The 18,264-nt window shown below is 38.9% G+C and overlaps 1 protein-coding gene across 1 annotated transcript in view; it reads right to left on the bottom strand.

Moving 5' to 3' along the window:
- Positions 1 to 17,948, bottom strand: part of USP47 (ubiquitin specific peptidase 47) — a 190,352-nt gene extending 172,404 nt beyond the window's left edge. The window contains exon 1 of the mRNA XM_006865822.1: positions 17,913 to 17,948. Coding sequence (XP_006865884.1) covers positions 17,913 to 17,948 — 36 coding nt within the window. The remainder of the gene's footprint in view (positions 1 to 17,912) is intronic.
- Positions 17,949 to 18,264: the final 316 nt, after the last annotated feature.

Raw genomic sequence — 18,264 nt, 5'->3', positions numbered from 1 at the left:
TCCATTTCAGCTCACTAATGCCTAAGATATCGATGTTTATGCGTTCCATTTCATTTTTGACAACTTCCAATTTTTCCATATTCATACTTCGTACATTTCATGTTCTAATTTTCAATGGATATTTACAGCTGTTTCTCTTCATTTTGAGTTGTGCCCCATCAGAAAATGAAGGTCCCAAGGGCTTTATTTCCAAAGGCTTTACTCCATACGTGTCATCTCGGTCAACTCTACTTTGAGGAGGCAGCTCTTCCCAGTCGCATTGTGAGTGCCTTCCAACATGAGGGGCTCATTTTCCAGCACTATACCTGACAGTGTTTCTCTGCTATTCATAAGGTTTTCAGTGACTAAATATTCGGAAGTAGTTTGTCACTCTTTCTTCCTAGTCTGTCTTCGTCTGGAAGCTCATCTGAAGCCTGTCCACCATGGTTGACCCTGATGGTATTTAAAATATCGGTGGCATAGCTTTCAGAATCACAGCAACTCACAAGCCACCACAGTACGACAAACTGACAGATGAGACGTGGCAGTTTGGTTTTAAGTGTATACTGTCACTTTAAATTTCGAGGAGATCTGTGCGCATGCATAGTAGAACCCACCAGGGGTGGGGTGGGGTGTCCATTCACTCAGGCATCCCCTCTAGTCACCAGAATGGAGGTGTGCAGACAGCGAGAGAAAGAATGTCCACACCTGTATCTCCGTGGTTCTGTCAGGCGTTCGTAGCTGTTCTGAGCTCTGTCCGTAACAATACAGAATACCCAACCAAGCAGTCTCAAGGGATGGGTACTAGAACTCTGAACCACGTATAAAGGAATATTTAGAAGCTTGCAAGGCTTACAGCTAGGGAAACTTGTAGCAGAGTCAAGAAATCCATTGCTTTCTAATTCAAGACGCTCAGCTGCTCCTGGAGCCGGCATCTTGGGAGAGACCAAGCAGGGGAAGGATCAGAACAGCCACGAATGCCTGACAGAACTCCACATAGGAAAAGAAATTTCCTAATTTTTAGTGACACAGAGATGGAAAATAGAACATTTATATATAAGATGCTGTTGTTGTTGTTGTTAAGTGCTGTCGCATTGGTTCAGACTCATAGCAACCCTGTATAGGGTTTCCAAGGAGTGGCTGATGAGTTGAACCTCCCACCTTGCAGTTCAATCTGAGTTTGCAGTCCAGGGCATTAACCCACAGCACCATACCAGGATCCCAGATATAAAGATGGTGGCTGGCTGTGTGCTGTGGAGTCAGTTCTGATTCATAGCAACTCTGCATAGGGTTTCCAAGGCTGTACATCTTTACAGGAGCAGAAAACCTCATCTTTTTCCTATGGAACAACTGGTAGTTTCAAACTGCTGACCTTGAAGTTAGTAGCCTGACTCATAACCACTATGCTACCAGCATTCTTTAGATATAAAGAAAGGTTAAGAAAATCAAATATGCACTCAGCAGAAGAAAAAGAATATGTGACTGAAGAGAATATTTGAATCAATAACGGCTAAAACTTTCAAGAAATGATGGAAGGCACCAGTTCACTGATTCAAGGAATCTAAAATCTTCAAGCAAGAGAAACAGATGAAATGCACCCAGAGAACTGTTCAAATGTACTCAGAGATAATGACAGACTACCTCAAAAAAAACAATAGTTACAAGAGTGACAGTTGACAGTTAATCTCATCAATACTGAGAAAAAGTAATTGTTAGTCCAGAATTGTATACACAGACTGCAAAAATGGGGTTTTGCCAACCACAGACTTTTATCAAAGCAACTCCTAGAAGATGTACCTTAGGCGAAAGAAAAGTGATCACAGGGAGAATGTGATGAATTCTCTCTCATAAAGCTACCTACCTAATGAAAGTAAAGTCAGTTAGATTTCTAGAGAACTGTTAGAAACTCAAGCAGGATTCAGAAATAGACATGGAACAAGGGATATAATTGCTGGTATCAGATTGATCTTAGCTAAAAGTTGAGAATATAAGAAAAATGTTTACCTATATTTTTTTCACTATGCAAAGGTATCTGACTGTGTGGATCATAACAAACTATGGCTAACATTGCAAAGAATGAGTATTTCACAACACCTACGCATGCTCATGAGGAACCTGTACACGGACCAAGAGTAGTTTGAACAGAAGAAGAGTTACTGAATGGTTTAAAATCAGAAAAGGTGTGTGCCAGGGCTTTATCCCTTTCGCCATACTTATTCAGTTTGTACTGAGCAAATAATCTGAAAAGTCAGACTATATACAGAATGTAACATCAGGACTAGAGGAAGGTGCCTTAACAACCTGCGATATGCAAATGAAACACTTCTCTTTGATGAAAGTAAAGAGAACTTGAAGCACTTGCAGATGAAGATCAAAGAATACAGCCTGCAGTATGGATTACAATGCAATATAAAGAAAACAAAATTCTCAGTACCAGACCAATAAACAACATCATAATAAACAGAGAAAAGATTTAAATTATCAAAGATTTTATTTCACTTGGACCCACAATCAGCGCTCATGAAAGCAGCAGTCAAGAAATCAAAGCATGTTAAAGAACAAAGATGTCACTTTAAAGACGAAGGCATTTTTGGTTGCCCCATATGCATGTCAAAGTTGGATAAGGAGCGCTAGTAATGTAGTGGTTAGAGTCCTGAGTCGGGCTGCTAACCTCAAGGTCAGTAGTTCAAAACTACCAGCTGTTCTGCAAGAGAAAGATGAGGTTTTCTGCTCCCTTAAAGGTTTACAACCTCAGAAATGGTATGCAGGGTCACTATGAGTCGGAACCAACCATGGCACATCATCACCACCACCACCACCATCAGAGAAGAATCGATGCATTTGCATTATTCTGTTCTCCCATGGACTGGGAGAACAGCAAACAAACATGTTAGAAGAAGCACAGCCAGAATGCTCAGTACCTTTCAAGTGAGAAGGAAGAAACATCTCATGTCCTTTGAACATATTATCAGGAGGGACCAGTCCCTGGAAAAAGACTCATGCTTGGTAAAGTAGAGTGTAATGGGAAAAAAAAGGAAGACCCTAATAATATGGATTGACACAGTGGGTGCAACAATGGATTCAACTCAACAACAACTGCAGGACCGGGCAGTGTTTCATTCAGAAAGTGACTAAAGGGCACCCAACAACAATGTTAATTTCTTAGTTTTGATAATGGATCTGTGCTTACATAAAATGTCAACTTAAGGAGAAGTTGTTGTTGCTATTAAGTGCCAATGAGCCGATTCCGACCCATAGCAATCCTGTATAGGGTTTCCAAGGCCTTGGTAAGGTTGAACCACAGTCCTTGCAGTTCAAATGACTTAAGTTGCTGTTGCTGTTGGTAAGTGCCATCAAGTCAATTCTGACCCAGAGACCCTGTATAGGGTTTCCAAGGAGCAGATGGTGAGTTTGAACCACCGACCTTGCAGTTCAAACAACTCTGCAGTCTGATGCATCAGCCCATAGCACCACACCAGGACTCCTGTAAGGAGAAGTTATGTGGAGGATATACAAGAAAATGCCATGGTTTTTATGCAGCTCTTCTGTAAACAAATAAAATAAAAAGTAAAAGACAAACAAGGGTTAACAGGCTCAAGAATGTCAGTTTTACAAACTGCAGGAGTGAGGGTAAAGTTTAAACTAGAACTGTTTTAAGAAGTGGGCAAACAAAATCCAAACCAAACCCACTGCCAGCTAGTCAATTAGACTCACAGTGATCTATACAAGATTTCCGAGACTATAAATCTATATGGAAGCAGACAGCCTGATCTTTCTTCTGAGGAGCTGCTAGTGGGTTTGAACCAGCAACCTTCTGCTGTGCAATCCAACATCTAGCACACAGCACCATCAGGGTTCAGAACACTTAAATCACCTCTTCTGTTCTTTCCCTTTCTGACAAAAGAGGTCTCTGGAAAACATAAAACAGGACTAGAGGATAATAGGCACAACTAGTTTGCAAGGAGTGGGAGTGAGGTAGGAGTCCAGAACAGAAAACAGCAATTATATACATGAAATAATATTTGCATACTTAATGAGGAGACCTATATTCTCTTTTCTTCTCAGCTCTCAAATTTGCTCCCTCTAGGCAAAAGACTAGAAGAATCTTTTCTGGGAAATCAAGACCTATCACTCACTGGAAGTTTACAAGACAATTATCCAGACATATCACCCTATGGGGAAAGGCATAATAATCACCCACTACTAGAGAGCTTCTATTTAGCTTGTTAAGGTACTCCTCTTAAATAAGCATAAACTTCCAGTGATCACCAGACTGCTAAGGAAAGCTCCTAAAATAAAAGACACAGCCCAAAGCAAACAAATAAAAAAGAAATCGCAGAAGAAATAAAGAATATTAAGAGAAAAACAATCATTTTCTGATATATAAGAGAAGATATTTTGTGCATAGAACAAAAAAGGTTAAAATCATGAAACACAGACCCAGATTAAAATTCTGACAGTCTGAACTTCAAAGAAAAGGTTAGGGAAGTGGATGGAGTGCTCGCTGGGATAAGCTAGGCAGGGATGGTGAGAGATGGAGCCTGACTGGCGAGCTGCTGGCCAGACCTGGCTTGACCATCTTGTGTGCACTTTAGCAGTGGAGGGAGGCCTGGCTGAGCAGATTATCACCAGCAACAGGAAAGGTTCGATTTCTTCTTTTTCCCCATGCTCCTCTGGTGACCTGAGGTATGGCCAGCTCCCTCCCTCTTCTACCCCCAGCATAGACCCTGCTCTCCCAGAGTTCAGAGAAAAGTGGTTGGGCACCACATCAATGTGAGGTGTGTGCCACTTTGATGCCTGGATTCAGGTGGGCACAGCTCCAGAGCTAAAAAACCCACAGAGCCACCAGATCAGCATTTAACCAGACACCCTAACCCTAGCTTCCTTGTGGTCTTAACAGACACTGAAACCAGCTGCATCAAGGGCCCCCATGAACTCCTTCTGGGTTGGGTGCCCTGAACATAGATAACACCAAGGCTGATAGGAACTCCATCTAGGGCTAGGAACTCTGCTGTCACAACCCTTTTACACCCACCTCATGAGCTCCTAGAATTGCAGAAGTTCCCCCAGAGATTCTCCCCTCTGGGTCCAACACTGCACTGTTTATTTTTGCAAATATGACAACCCCACAATGCCCCAAGACAACAGGCAATTTTAGCTCATACAAAAATACAAGAGAGAATGGCTCAAACAAATTACTAAGATACAGATCCAGAAAATATTTCCGATGAAAAAAGGTAATAAAAGTAACTGGAAAAAAAATTCAAAAGAATGGAATTTGGTATCTTCAACAGATTGAGGAAAATACGAACACACAAAAACTTTAAAACAATTCATGAAAACACAACAAGAACCAACAGACAAAATATATGCAAATTGTGAAACAATATAAAATCTGCAATTAGAAATCCAGATTAATACTAAAGTCTCAGAAGTGGACACTACACTAAAAGGGCAAAGGAGAAGATATGAAGCAACAGAAGCCAGAATTAGTGAACTTGAAGATAAATCTCTCAATACTAGTATGCTAGAACAATAATCAAAAAAAGAATGAAAAATCCAAAGTAAGCCTAAGAGTCAAGTGGGATGCCATGAACTTACAGGTGACTGGAATTCCAGAATAGGAAAAGACAATAAAAAGCACAGAGAAAATTGTCCAAGAGTTGTTGGAAGGAAACTTCCCTAACATCATGAAAGACAAGAATATAAGCATACAAGAAGTTGAACAAACCCTAGACAGGATATATACCAAAAGAAAATCACCAAGACGTATCCTAATCAAACTTTCCAAAATCAAAGGCAAAGAAAGAATCCTGAAAGCAGCTTAGGAAAGACAGTAAGTTACCTAAAAAGAGAAGCAATAAGACTAAGCTTTGATTTTTGAGCAGAAACCATGCAGGCAAGAAACAATGGGATGACCAGGTGAAGACCTGGTTGGTCAGCAGTGTGGCAAGACCTGGGGACTCTTGGACCCAGAGTCAATGACATAGCCACAGAGGACTAGAGTGGAGAGTGAAGCGTCCAGCTGATAAGAAGAGAGGGCACATGCATAAGAACACCCACACTTGCAGATAATACCCACTTCTCCTGGCTTCAGTGACTGGATGATCAGAGCTCAACCAGAAGTAAAAAGAAGAGGAAAAAAAAAAAAGTATTCTTACACAATTTGATGAACTTAACCTACACCTGTGGAAGCAGTAGTTCAAAGAGGGAACAAGTCCTTACAGCAAGAATCATTTCCACCCCCTCCACACACAGAGTAGACAGGGATGGGCAACCTGGACATTGGCTACCCAAAATTGGGGGCAGGGGGCTACAAAGGCAAGAAGTGACTGGCTTACAAGCTTTCAAGAGGGAACCTAGATCCAGAGGGCCTGGAGGAAGGTAGAATCTCCAGTGAGTAGTATTCAATCTGACTAGCCAGGGCTGATGCAATGAAATGCAGACGGGTCTCTTGTGATACAATAGTGAATAATTGTTATCAGTACTGATTGTGAGGGTCCGAAAGGTAAAGGTAGACATTTTATATCAAGGAGGGGCGTGATTAACTTTTCAGTCTAGGAGCGGAGGTCCCTAGGACCATCAAGGGAGAAGAGCAGAGAGCGGGACCCTACCCAGAGAAGCAGTGATGCCTGAAATGGAGCCAGAGATGATGACGTCACGTGATGGAGCAGCTGGAGACTTTAGATCCAGAGAGGGAGAGCAAGTGTGTGCTGAAGACCTGGGGGTACGGGGGAAAGATTGCATGGAGGGGATTGTAACCATGGCAATGAGACGATACACAATAGAATGAATGTAAAACGAATGTTCTCCCATGTAAACAATCACATAATTCATAATAAAACATTTAAGAAAAAAAATTATTTGCTGGAGAATACTTCCTGAAACATGGCTTTGTTTATGCTTTCAGTAGGAGGAAATAAAAATGAGTAAATGTCCAGTTTATGCCAAAAAAAAAAGAAACAATGGGATGACATATATAAAACTCTGAAAGAACAAAATTGCCAACCAAGAACCATATTTACACCAAAGCTGACCTTCAAATATGATGATGTAATTAGGACATTGCCTGATTAAAAAAAATAATAAAAATAAAAAGAAAGTAATTTGTAAAGACCAGACCAACTTTACAGAAATGCTACAGGGTGTTCTTTGGGCTAATTACCAACCACAGCAGACAACAACCTGAGATTACCATATATGACAACACCACCCAGAACTCAATCCTGATATTGTTGTTAAGTGCCATGGAGTCGGTTCTGACTCAGAGAGACCCTGTATAAGTTTTCTGAAGAGTGGCTGGTTAATTTGAATCATTGATCTTGATACAGAAGTATTTAAAGTAAAACAAGGCTCTTGGTATGGTGCTGCAAGATAAGCACTGGACTGTGAACCACAAGGTTGGTGATTCAAACCCACAAGCTGCTCCTAGGAAACTCTTGTGCATGGCCACTATGAACTGGTAATGACTTGATGGCACTTAACAACAACAACAAAGCAAAACAAACCTATAAGACTGAAAATAGGGAAGCAAAGATATCAATATATAATGATGTCAACTACAAAGCAAAAATAGGGAATAGTGTAGAGACAGAACTTCCAAATGGTAAGAAAGTCAGGTAGATTTCAAGATAAAACAGACAGTTTTAAGCAGTGGAAAAAAATTAATAAATGACAGGGTAACCTCTGTTACAAAAGAAAATTAAAACACCTACATATCAAAATAAAAATAGGAAAATCAAAAAGATTTCGTAAATATTAACACAACAGAAATGAAAATGAAAAGACAACTCACAAACAAAATGAACTCAACACAGAAAATTATGTGGAACAAAGAATTCAGCACACAAACACAGAAAAATGACAGCAATCAATTCACACCTACTGATGTAAATGAATTAAATGCACCAGTCAAGAGACAGAGAGCAGAATGGATAAGAAAACAGAGTCCTTCAGTATGCTGTCTTACAAGCTGTTGTTAGGTGCCATCAAGTAGGTACCGACTCATAGAGACCCTATGCACAACAGAAAGAAGGAAACGCTGCCCGGTCCTGTGCCAACCTCACAATTGTTGCCATGCTTGACTCATCGATTACTCATCGATGCTGCCACTTGGCCAATCCATCTCGCTGGGGGGTGGGGAGGAGGGGTCCTTCCTTTTTTTCTCTGACCCTTCACTTTACCAAACATGATATCCTTCTCCACTGAATAGTCCCTCCTGACAATATGTCCAAAGTATGAGAGACGAAGTTTGTCCACCCTGGCCTCCAAGGAGCACTCTGGTTGCACTTCTTCTAACACAGATCTGTTGGTTCTTTTGGCAGCCCATGGCACTTACAATATTCTCCTCCAACACCATAACTCAAAAGCATCAATTCTTCTACAGTCTTCCTTATTCACTACCCAGCTTTTGCATGCATGTGAGAGACGTATCAAAAAGATGGACAAAGCGTAAGTGCCTATCAACAGAATGACTCAACAAACTTCACTACAATACACACATTAGAATATTATGACACCTTGATGAATAATCGTGAATTTGTGAAACACCTACCTTACAACATGGTTAAATCTGGAGGACATTATGCTGAGTAAAAGCAGTCAATCATAAAAGGTCAAACATATGAGGTCAATGTTGTCAAAGGTTATAAAAGGTATTCTTGTTAAAAAAAAAATCTACGATTGCTATGGGGATGGACAATTTTTCATGGGCAGAGGGTAGACACATGTTAACATGGGTGAAGGGCAGACAATATACAAGAGGGAGATTAGCAGAGCAAACATGAACATAGGGGGAGACACAAGGAAGACTGCAACAATTAAACTGAATACAGGTAAACACTGTTAACTGTTGGTATATGGAGGGGATTGCAACCAAGAAATGAAGGAAAGTATGATTTGTTAAATGTAAAACTGATGATCTGCTCAACAAACCTTCACTCAATTCACAATAAAAAGTAAAAAAAAAAAAAAAGAAAGAAACCAAATTTTATAGGAAGTTTAAAGATAAAGTTGAGAAAAATCACCCATAAAGCAGTACAAAAAGACAAATCGACAATAAGAAAATTAGAGAAATCAATCACTAAGTCCAACATCTAGACAATAGGAACTCAAGAAAGAGACAACAGAGAAATTGTTTTTGTTGCTGTTAAGTGAGGTCGAGTTGGTTCCGACCCAAAGTGACCCTGAATAGGGTTTCTGAGGAGCAACTGGTAAGCTTGAACCACCAACCTTGCGGTTCAAACCGACTTTGCAGTCCAGTGCATTAACCCACAGTGTCACACCAGGGCACACCAGAAATAAAGGGGTGAAAATAAAATAAACCTTTTAAATAAATTTCCCAGAATTAATAAGACAAATTCCACACTGAACAAGACTACCCTGAACCCAGCAAAGTGAATAAATACATCTATATCACAGAACTCCTTAAAGTATTAAAGAGCAAAGATGCCATTTTAAGGACTAAGGTATAACTGAACCAAGCCGTGGTATTTCCAGCTACCTCATATGTATGTGAAAGTAGAACAATGAATAAATAAGACCAAAGAAGAATCGACACATCTGAATTACAGTGTTGGAGAAGAATACTGCCAGAAGAACAAATTTGTGCTGGAGGTAGCACAAAAATGCTCCTTCAAAGTGAGGTGTCATCTCTTACATTTTGGACATGCCAGAGGGACCAGTCCCTGGAAAAGGACATCATGCTTGGTAAAGTGAAGGATCAGTGAAAAAGAAGCAACGGGCTCCCACATGACAACTATGAGGAATAGCGCAGGACTGGGTAGTATTGGACTCTGAAGTGTACAGGGCTGCTATGAGTCAGAACCGAACATCAGGGACAGGGACACAGATTTTCAAGTTTTCAGCTCATCAAAAGGTTCAAATACAAGTTTGCATAGTGTTTTAGTCTTGTAGGTATATTGCCTACATGACATGTAAATTGGGCTTATGAAGTGTTTTTGTTATAAATAAATGCAGGAATATTTTTATCAAAAAATAGTAAAATTCTGCTGAAACACTGTACAAACACACAAAAAAATAACAAAATTTTTCCACATACTTTTTTAAACCCCCTCGTATTATATGGTCTGTAGTAAAATGTTCAATAAAAACAGGTTATCACTATTATCATCACCAAGGAGCAGTGGTAGTGTAGTGGTTACAAATTGGGCTGCCAACCTCAGGGTCAGCAGTTCGAAACTACCAGCTGTTCCACTGGGAAAAGATGAGGCTTTCCTCTCCTGTAAAGCTTTACAGCCTTGGAAACCCTATACAGGGTCGCTATGAGTCGGAACCAAGTCCACAGCACATCACCACCACCACCATTATCATCACCAGATACTCTTTCAAAGCAAGGATGGTGAGGCTTCTCAAATAGAAGCACTGTTTGAAAAAACAAAACAAAACAAAAAGGCAGAAAAAAACCCAACTGAGATACAGAACTTACATTTCTATGCTTTTCTTTCATTTTTCCATGTATTCTGTATTTATATGCTCCATGAGTATATAAAGTATAAGGATATAAGTACTGCAATGAAAGTATTATTTTAAAAGCATCAGTAAATATGTACCTTACCACTGTAAGCTACTTGAGGAAAGAATACATTTTTTCTATTTCTTCTAAATTTTTGCTCTAAACCAGAATACAGTAATATGCACAGTGCATATTCAGCAAACATTAGTGTTATAAATCTTTAAAAGGAAACAGAATAATAAAAACAATAACTAAAAACTTGAATATTATTAAAAGCAAGAGATTGCAAAGCGACAATTCAAACATTGTTACTGGTGTTACTGAGTGCTGTCGAGTCGACTCTGACTCACAGTGACCCTCATAAGGTTTCTGAGGAGACTTGTGGCTTTGAACCACTGACCTTGCAGTTAGCAGTCGAATGCTTATCCTACAGCAGCACAACACCAGGAGTCCTTAAAATCCTATAGTAGGGTAAAACATGAGGTAATCGACCTTGCTGTGCACCACGGTGAACAGGCCACATCCTGGGCACCGTTCTGGATATAACAATTTATGAGAAATGCTAAAAATGTGGATTATGCCCCAAAGAGAACAAGTGAGAGAAAGTTAAAGACTTGCACACACTGTAGAACAAATGAGATTAGTTCTCCTCCCCCATCTTCAACTAGGAAAAAAACTATCTTTTGGAAATGGCTCAAGATTTCTGTGTTGGCTACAAGATAATGCACTGGACCACAAGGTTGGTTTGAACTGCCGCTCCTTGAAAATCCTTTACAGGGTCGCTATGGGTTGGAACTGACTCAACAGTACCTAACAACAACAACTAACCAAGAGAGTAGCAGTTGGAATCCACTCAGTGGTGCCACAGGCGGAAGGTCTGTAGCTCTACTTCTATGAGAAAGAAGGTCACTAAAAACCTTAAGGAACAAAGTTCTACTCTGACAGACAAAATCACCATAAATTGGAAGCGACTCAACAGCAATGAAACTGCCTTTTTTTTTTTTTTCTTTAACGGATTTTCAGAGTTCCCTCAACTCAAAAACTTAAAATAAATATCTTCTAAGATGTAGATGTTTTCATAGATTAGTCATGGAAGTATTCAAGGAAAGGTTTGAAAATAACTGTCAATAATGCTGTGGAAAACATCCAAGAGGATGATGGTTAGAATTGTAAACTTCCTTACAACCTTGTAACCAAATCACCAAATATTTACTGACTTTCCGCGGGAGAAAGATGAGGCTTTCTGCTCCCATAAAGATTTTATAGCCTCAGAAACCCTGTACAGGGTCACTATGAGTTGGAACCGAGTCCAAGGAACATAACAACAACAACAACAATCTGCTGCAGGAAGGGCATGGTCCTGTTGTTGTTAAGTGCTGTGTAGTTAGTTCTGACTCATAGGGAACCTGTATAGGGCTTCCAAGGAGCGGCTGGTGGGTTTGAACTGCTGACCTTACGATTAGCAGCCCAGTGCTTATCCACAGTCCTAGAACTAAGATATATACAAAAGAGAGAGAGAAACACAGAAAGATCTGGGCTTACAAGGACTTTACAATAAATAATATGCACAGTGATATGACAGTTTGAGTCCTCCATAAATGTTGCAAATCACAATTTATTAATTGCATTGTGAATTTTGGAGTCCTAGTGTGGCACTGTGGAGTCCTGGTATGGCACTGTGGGTTAATGCGCCAGACTGCAAAGCCATTTGAACTACAAGGTTGGCATTTCAAACCTACCAGTGCTTCTAAGAAACCCTATCAGGATTGCTATATGGGTTAAAACTGACTCAATAGCACTTAAGAGAGAAAACATGAATTCTATCCATATACAAAGGTGTTCTCAAGGAAGAAATCACTAAGATAAAAATGTTTGGGAAAGAGTTCTTAGAGTGCATGAGATATGAGGTCCTGGTGTGACGCTGTGGGCTAATGCGTCAGACTGCCAAGTTGTTTCAACTACAAGGTCAATGGTTCAGGCTCACCAGCTGCTCCTTGGAAACCTTGGAAAGAGGGTCGCTATGGGGCGGAATCTACTTGACAGCACTTAACAACAAAAATGTGCAAGTACATTTTCTTAACAAGTACAGAGGAGGAAAGAGGGGATAGCACTAAAAGTAAAACAAATTAGAGAAAACTGGCTGCATTCAAAATTTGTTTCATGGGAGAGGTGGGAGATAAGTTAGAAGGGCAGGTTGTGGCCAGAATCACCTCTACAGGGCCCTGAATACCAAGCTAAGTAGTTTCAAATTTATCTAGCACAACATGTAGACAATTTCTGATTAGGGAATGACGTGGTCCAAGATGAATTTCTGGATGAAAAACTAGAAAAGGAGAGATCAACTATAGTTTGCTTCCTTCTTGAAAGTGTATTAGGCAATTAATTAACATTTCAGATACTGTTATGAGTACTGACTTCATTTTTGCTCTCCTCAGAATCTCCTGGGCCTTTATCTTTCCTTTCATATCTCTCAAGGGGATGTACCTATCCGATCCATTTACACTTGTTTTCTTTGCTTTCTGTTTCCTAATTTTTTGCTACCATTTCTCTTTCAATCTTCTCTCACTCATTTTCCTTTTCTTGATCATAATGTATGAGAGCAAAGTGAAAAAAAGATCCAGGAAATTTTGAGGAGAGCAAAACAAGTACATGTAAAAGATCACATTTACATCTGAATGCTAGAATGAAAGTAAAAGGTAGACAGATATTCCACATTTAAAAAGCCAAACCCCTTGCTGTCAAGTCAATTACTACTTGCACCCCTGCCTCACTGGGTTTTCCAAAACTACAATCTTCAAGGAAGCCAACTGCCACAACTGTCTCCTGAGAAGCAGTTGGTGGGTTTGAACCATAGACTTTTCAGTTAGCTGCCCAGAGCTTAACCAGTGCATCACCAAGAGTACTCATTTCATGTTCACAGAATAGAAAACAAGCACAGAGGCACAGAGAGGTTGAGGAATTTGCCAGAAGTTCATGGAGCTAATGAATACTTGGATATTTGTTACAGATTCAAATTCAGGTCAGATTCCAATGCCTCTGTTCTTTCTGTCATATGAAGAGGCTTCAAAAGTTCAAGGAAAAGTAAAAGACACTAGAATCTTTCCATAACATTTTGAAACCCATCATACTAGAGGCCAGCAAACTTTTGCTGTAAAGAGTTAGATGGTAAGTATTGTGAACTTTGTGTGCCATATAGTCTCTATAGCAGTTACTCAATTCTGCCTTTCTAAGTAGCCACAGACAATAGTAAATACATCGGAATGGTTGTTTTAAAGAAAAGAAAAATCTTTATATATAAAGATTGAAACTTGAATTTCATTTAACTTTCATGAGTCATGAAGTATAATTCTTTTGACTTTGCCCCCCAACCAACTGAAAATGTAAAAATCATTTTTAGCATATAGGCTCTACAAAAACAGGCTGCAATCTACACTGGCTCATGGGTCACAGATGATGAAACCCTGTATATTACAGTAAGCTGCCTATTTCAGCAGTCTTCTAAGGTACCCTTGTCCTCAAGTTTTCGGGACCAAAATGACACATACATGTAACATACATACACATACATACAGATAAGCTTAACCATTAGCTAAATAGAATAGGGATCAAAGGTTCCCTATACAAAGGTCTTCAAAAAACTCTAGATTGCTGATAAGTCACTAGTACTGACACAAGCATTTTTAATTTTGAAATTTATTTCCATGTTAGTAAATATACTGAGAGAGTTACAAACTACTCTTACAGAACTTCTAGGTTACATGGAGAAATTATGAAATAAAGAATAATCAAACAATAGTAACAAATTATCTGAGTTCTAGTCCGAATTCTGCCATTATTCATTATATGGCTCTGAACAAGTCAATTTCAATCCTCTAGCCCTAATTTTCTCACCTGTAAAGTGAAGGGGTTTACTTTTCTAGTGATTCTACTACTACCAGTCAGGCAGTAACAAAGACCAGACTAAGGTAATCATTTAAAAAGAAGAGAAAGACCCTTATTAAACAAGTGAACATACAGGACAAGCAAGTAGAAAAAAGACTAGAAAAGTACAGCATTACTAAAAGGTATATTTACTTTGAAAAAAAAAAAGAAAAGGAAAGTTATCAAATGCTACAGAAAATTCAAGGAAGAGAAGGGGAAGGGGAAAAAAAAAAAAGTCATGAATTTGATCATGTAAGAAATCACTAGTGACCTTCAGGAATACTTTTCAGTAATCTCAAAACAAAACTGAGGACTCATGATGACCGGACTGTAAATGTGGAAGCAATCACTTGGATGGATGACTTGTTTGAGATGTATGGTCAAACAAAAAAGAACAAGTTAACTAAAGAAAGAAAGGACCTCAAGTGACAGTTTTTAGATATGAGAGTGCTGCACAAGTTTCCAGGAATCATGAGAAGTGTCAGGGGAAAAAAAGAAAAGATTAAAGATGAGTCAAGGAAATAATAAAATCAAGGAAAAAGTGTTCAGAAAAAGTGTCAAAAAGAAAAAAAAGTTGGGATGAGCCTGAAATCTCAGGTAACGGAGCTAATTAATCTTTTTGTTGTTAAGTGCCATGGCATCAATTCCAACTCATAGCAACCCTGTATAGCGTTTCTGAGGAGCAACTGGAAGCTTGAACCGCCAACCTTGCAGATCAAACCAAATTTGCAGTCTAGCGCATTAACCCACAGTTTCACAATTAGTTTATAAAGAGTTATTTAATGTTTAAGCTTCCAAAAGTTAAAAGCATTACTGTAGCGTAAGGAAAGGTGTGTGTATATATTATGTTTTCTAGAAATTAAGTCAATAGGAAAATAAATTTAATGTTAGGTTTTCTTATAGCAGAATTACAGACACACACACACACACACGAAGGTGAGTCAAAAATTATCTCCTGTCCAATACTGACAACATTGAGCATGCACATGAAATGATTCTGTCATACAGTTGAGTGACAATAGATTATGTGGCAAATCATTTGCAAATCAGCCATGTCTCTGCCTATGAAATAATCTATGACAGATTGGGGTTTTGAGAAGTTTATGCAAGATGGGTACTAAAACAACTCATGGAAAAGCATAAACAAGCATTTGGACATCTGCAAACAAAATATGGACTAATACTGGAAGGAAGGTAAAAGTTTCTTAAATCATTACTGGTGACCAGACATGGATTTCATTACTACGAGTCTGAGAGTAAATGGCAGAATATAGAATTCCAACAAAGAAGTCAACCATCAGCTGGAAAACTGATGCTCACAGTTTTCTGGGGCCAGTATGGAACACTATCAGGAAAAAGGTTCCACAATCAAAAGTGCTTGTTACAGCAAGATGCTCACTGAAGAGTCTAAACTTCTTCGGATTGCATGTAGAGGATTTTGGATTGCATCCAAGTGCGTTGTGATCTTGCAAGGCAAATGTATGTCCGTACACCTCTGCCTACACTGTTGACACTCAGCAAAAATTTTGTTTTGAGGGGTTAAAGCATACTCCCTATAGTCCTGATCTCGCTCCATAGGACTTTTCACCTGTTTGAGCCCCTAAAAGCAGCCCTTTGAGGACGAACATTCACCTCTGGAGAAAAAGTGAAGACAGCAGTGCATTCGTGGTTCCCAGCTCAGCCTAAAATATTTTTTTAAAACAGAATACAAAGCTTGTTGACATGTGGACAAAGTATATTGAAAAGCAAGAAGATGATGTTGAAAATGACGTATTTGTCTTTTCTAAAGTTGATTAAAATATATTCTACAGCCCACACACAGATAATTTTTGACTCATCCTTGTGTGTGTGTGTGTATATATATATATATATATATTGCATTATATTATATTATATTGTTATTTACTGCCGTCCAGTCAGTTCCAACTCATAACAACCTGTATAGGTTTTACAAGGAGCAATTAGTGGATTTGAACTGCTGACCCTGCAGTTCAAACCAACTTCGCAATCCAGTGCTTATCTTACAGTGCCACACCAAGACTCCATATATCAAACATATTATATCTAGAGATCTAAATATTAACAAAGGACTAACTTTGCTTTCTATAAAAATGAAAACTGGCAATAAAAGAAAATACTGTTTGTCTCTTTCCTATAGAATCTATAACTTCCTTCCTTGTATAATATACATGTTGTAAGGTAACTAGCCCCCTCATTGGAGATGAACAAATACTAACTTTCCATTTCTTAGTAGCTTACAAGGTACCTTAGGCCAGGATGGGGCAGTGTTAGGCACCAACTCGATGGCACCTAACAACAACAACAATAAGCATGAATTCAAATTCACCTGTTTATCTACTCTGCACAGCCAATGATGTTTGCTGAATAAATACTGACACATAACCTTTTCTTTAAATAATAAAATACAAACATCCTTACAAAGAATCATCACTGTCCATCTGAGAAAACTGAAACTATTTCATGTCATAGGTTTACAATATCACTTTTGCATAATGCCAGAATTTAATTAGCAAATAATTACTACAAAGCAACAGTTACAGACTGAATTGTGTCCCCAAAAAATACCTGTTATGAATCCTAACTTCTGTAACTGTGGTTATTAGCCCATTTGAAAGTCTGTGGTGTCTTTGTTATGCTAATGAAGCAGAATTGGTATAGGGTGTGTCTTGAGTCTCTGTCTTTTGAGATATAAAAGAGATTAAACTGGCAAACTAGCAGAGGAGAGGGAGTAAAATAGATGCCACCATCTGTAAAGAACCAGGAAGCAGAAACTGAAGAAACAAGGACCTCCCTTCAGAATCCACAGAGAAAGACTTCCCCAAGAAATTTGAAATCGTACTTCTAGCCTCCTAAACTGTGAGAAAATACACTGTTAAAGCCATCCACTTGTGGCATTTCTGTTATAAAAGCACTAGATAATTAGACAGCAACTGAAAATTCAAAGATTTAAGTTTTTTAAAACTTTTTATTGTAAATTGAGTGAAAGTTTACAAAACAGCTCTTCAGTCCCACATTCAAATCATACACTTTGTGTCATTACAAGGACTCCGGTACCCTTCATGTAACATCAGTTAACAATATTTACTTCTATTCGCATTATTTTCTTTTCCTCCTCCCCCCTGGCACTCCAGCCGCTCTGTATTTAAGACATTTTCATGATCATCACTCATAAACACATATCAAGATACTACACAGCTAATCTCAACCTGACACTTGCCTCTATTTAAGGTATACAAGAAACAAAAATCCAAAGCATTAATCTGATGATCAGCCTGTTAAAAATACATTTGAATACGGTGAAGATATTTATAAGTCCAACAGAGATACTATTAATATGTTGAAATTCATTGGCCAGGGCTGGATTTTACCCCCTGATCTCCTATAGGATTCAAGAGAAACCAGGCTTTTAAGAATTTAAGAAGTCAACGACATTGGTCATACATGACCCAACTACAAAAAGTTGTTCAGTAAGCCATATGGTATATTCATCTACCTTTTCACTTTACATCAAACTCACATTTACTACTTTTCCAAGAACTTTGGTAGGCCCCATTTGGGCGGTCAACAGTACTACCAAGTAACAGGAGTTCAACAAAGTCCTAACAGTTAACTCTGCCCTCCCACAGATCGCTAGTTGGGTGTAGATTTCACAAGCCCTGAAAGCTACACAGGGCTACTGTCAAAACCAGAAGCAGACCATCACTCGGTCGTGCCCAACAGCAACTGTTCCTGAATTTTTTCTTTGAAATTATCTTCCTTGGCTCCACAAGTTAAATAAATACGTAAAAGGCCACTTTCTCTCCCTAAACAAGACCTAATTCCTTCCAGTCCACTGCTTCTTTATTTGTTCAACCCACAAACCCAAGGCG

Source organism: Chrysochloris asiatica, unplaced genomic scaffold (assembly GCF_000296735.1).
Source record: "Chrysochloris asiatica unplaced genomic scaffold, ChrAsi1.0 scaffold00083, whole genome shotgun sequence".
NCBI classification, from domain to species: domain Eukaryota; kingdom Metazoa; phylum Chordata; class Mammalia; order Afrosoricida; family Chrysochloridae; genus Chrysochloris; species Chrysochloris asiatica.
The sequence above is the reverse complement of the archived record's forward strand: the minus strand, read 5'-3'. Positions and strand labels throughout refer to the sequence as shown.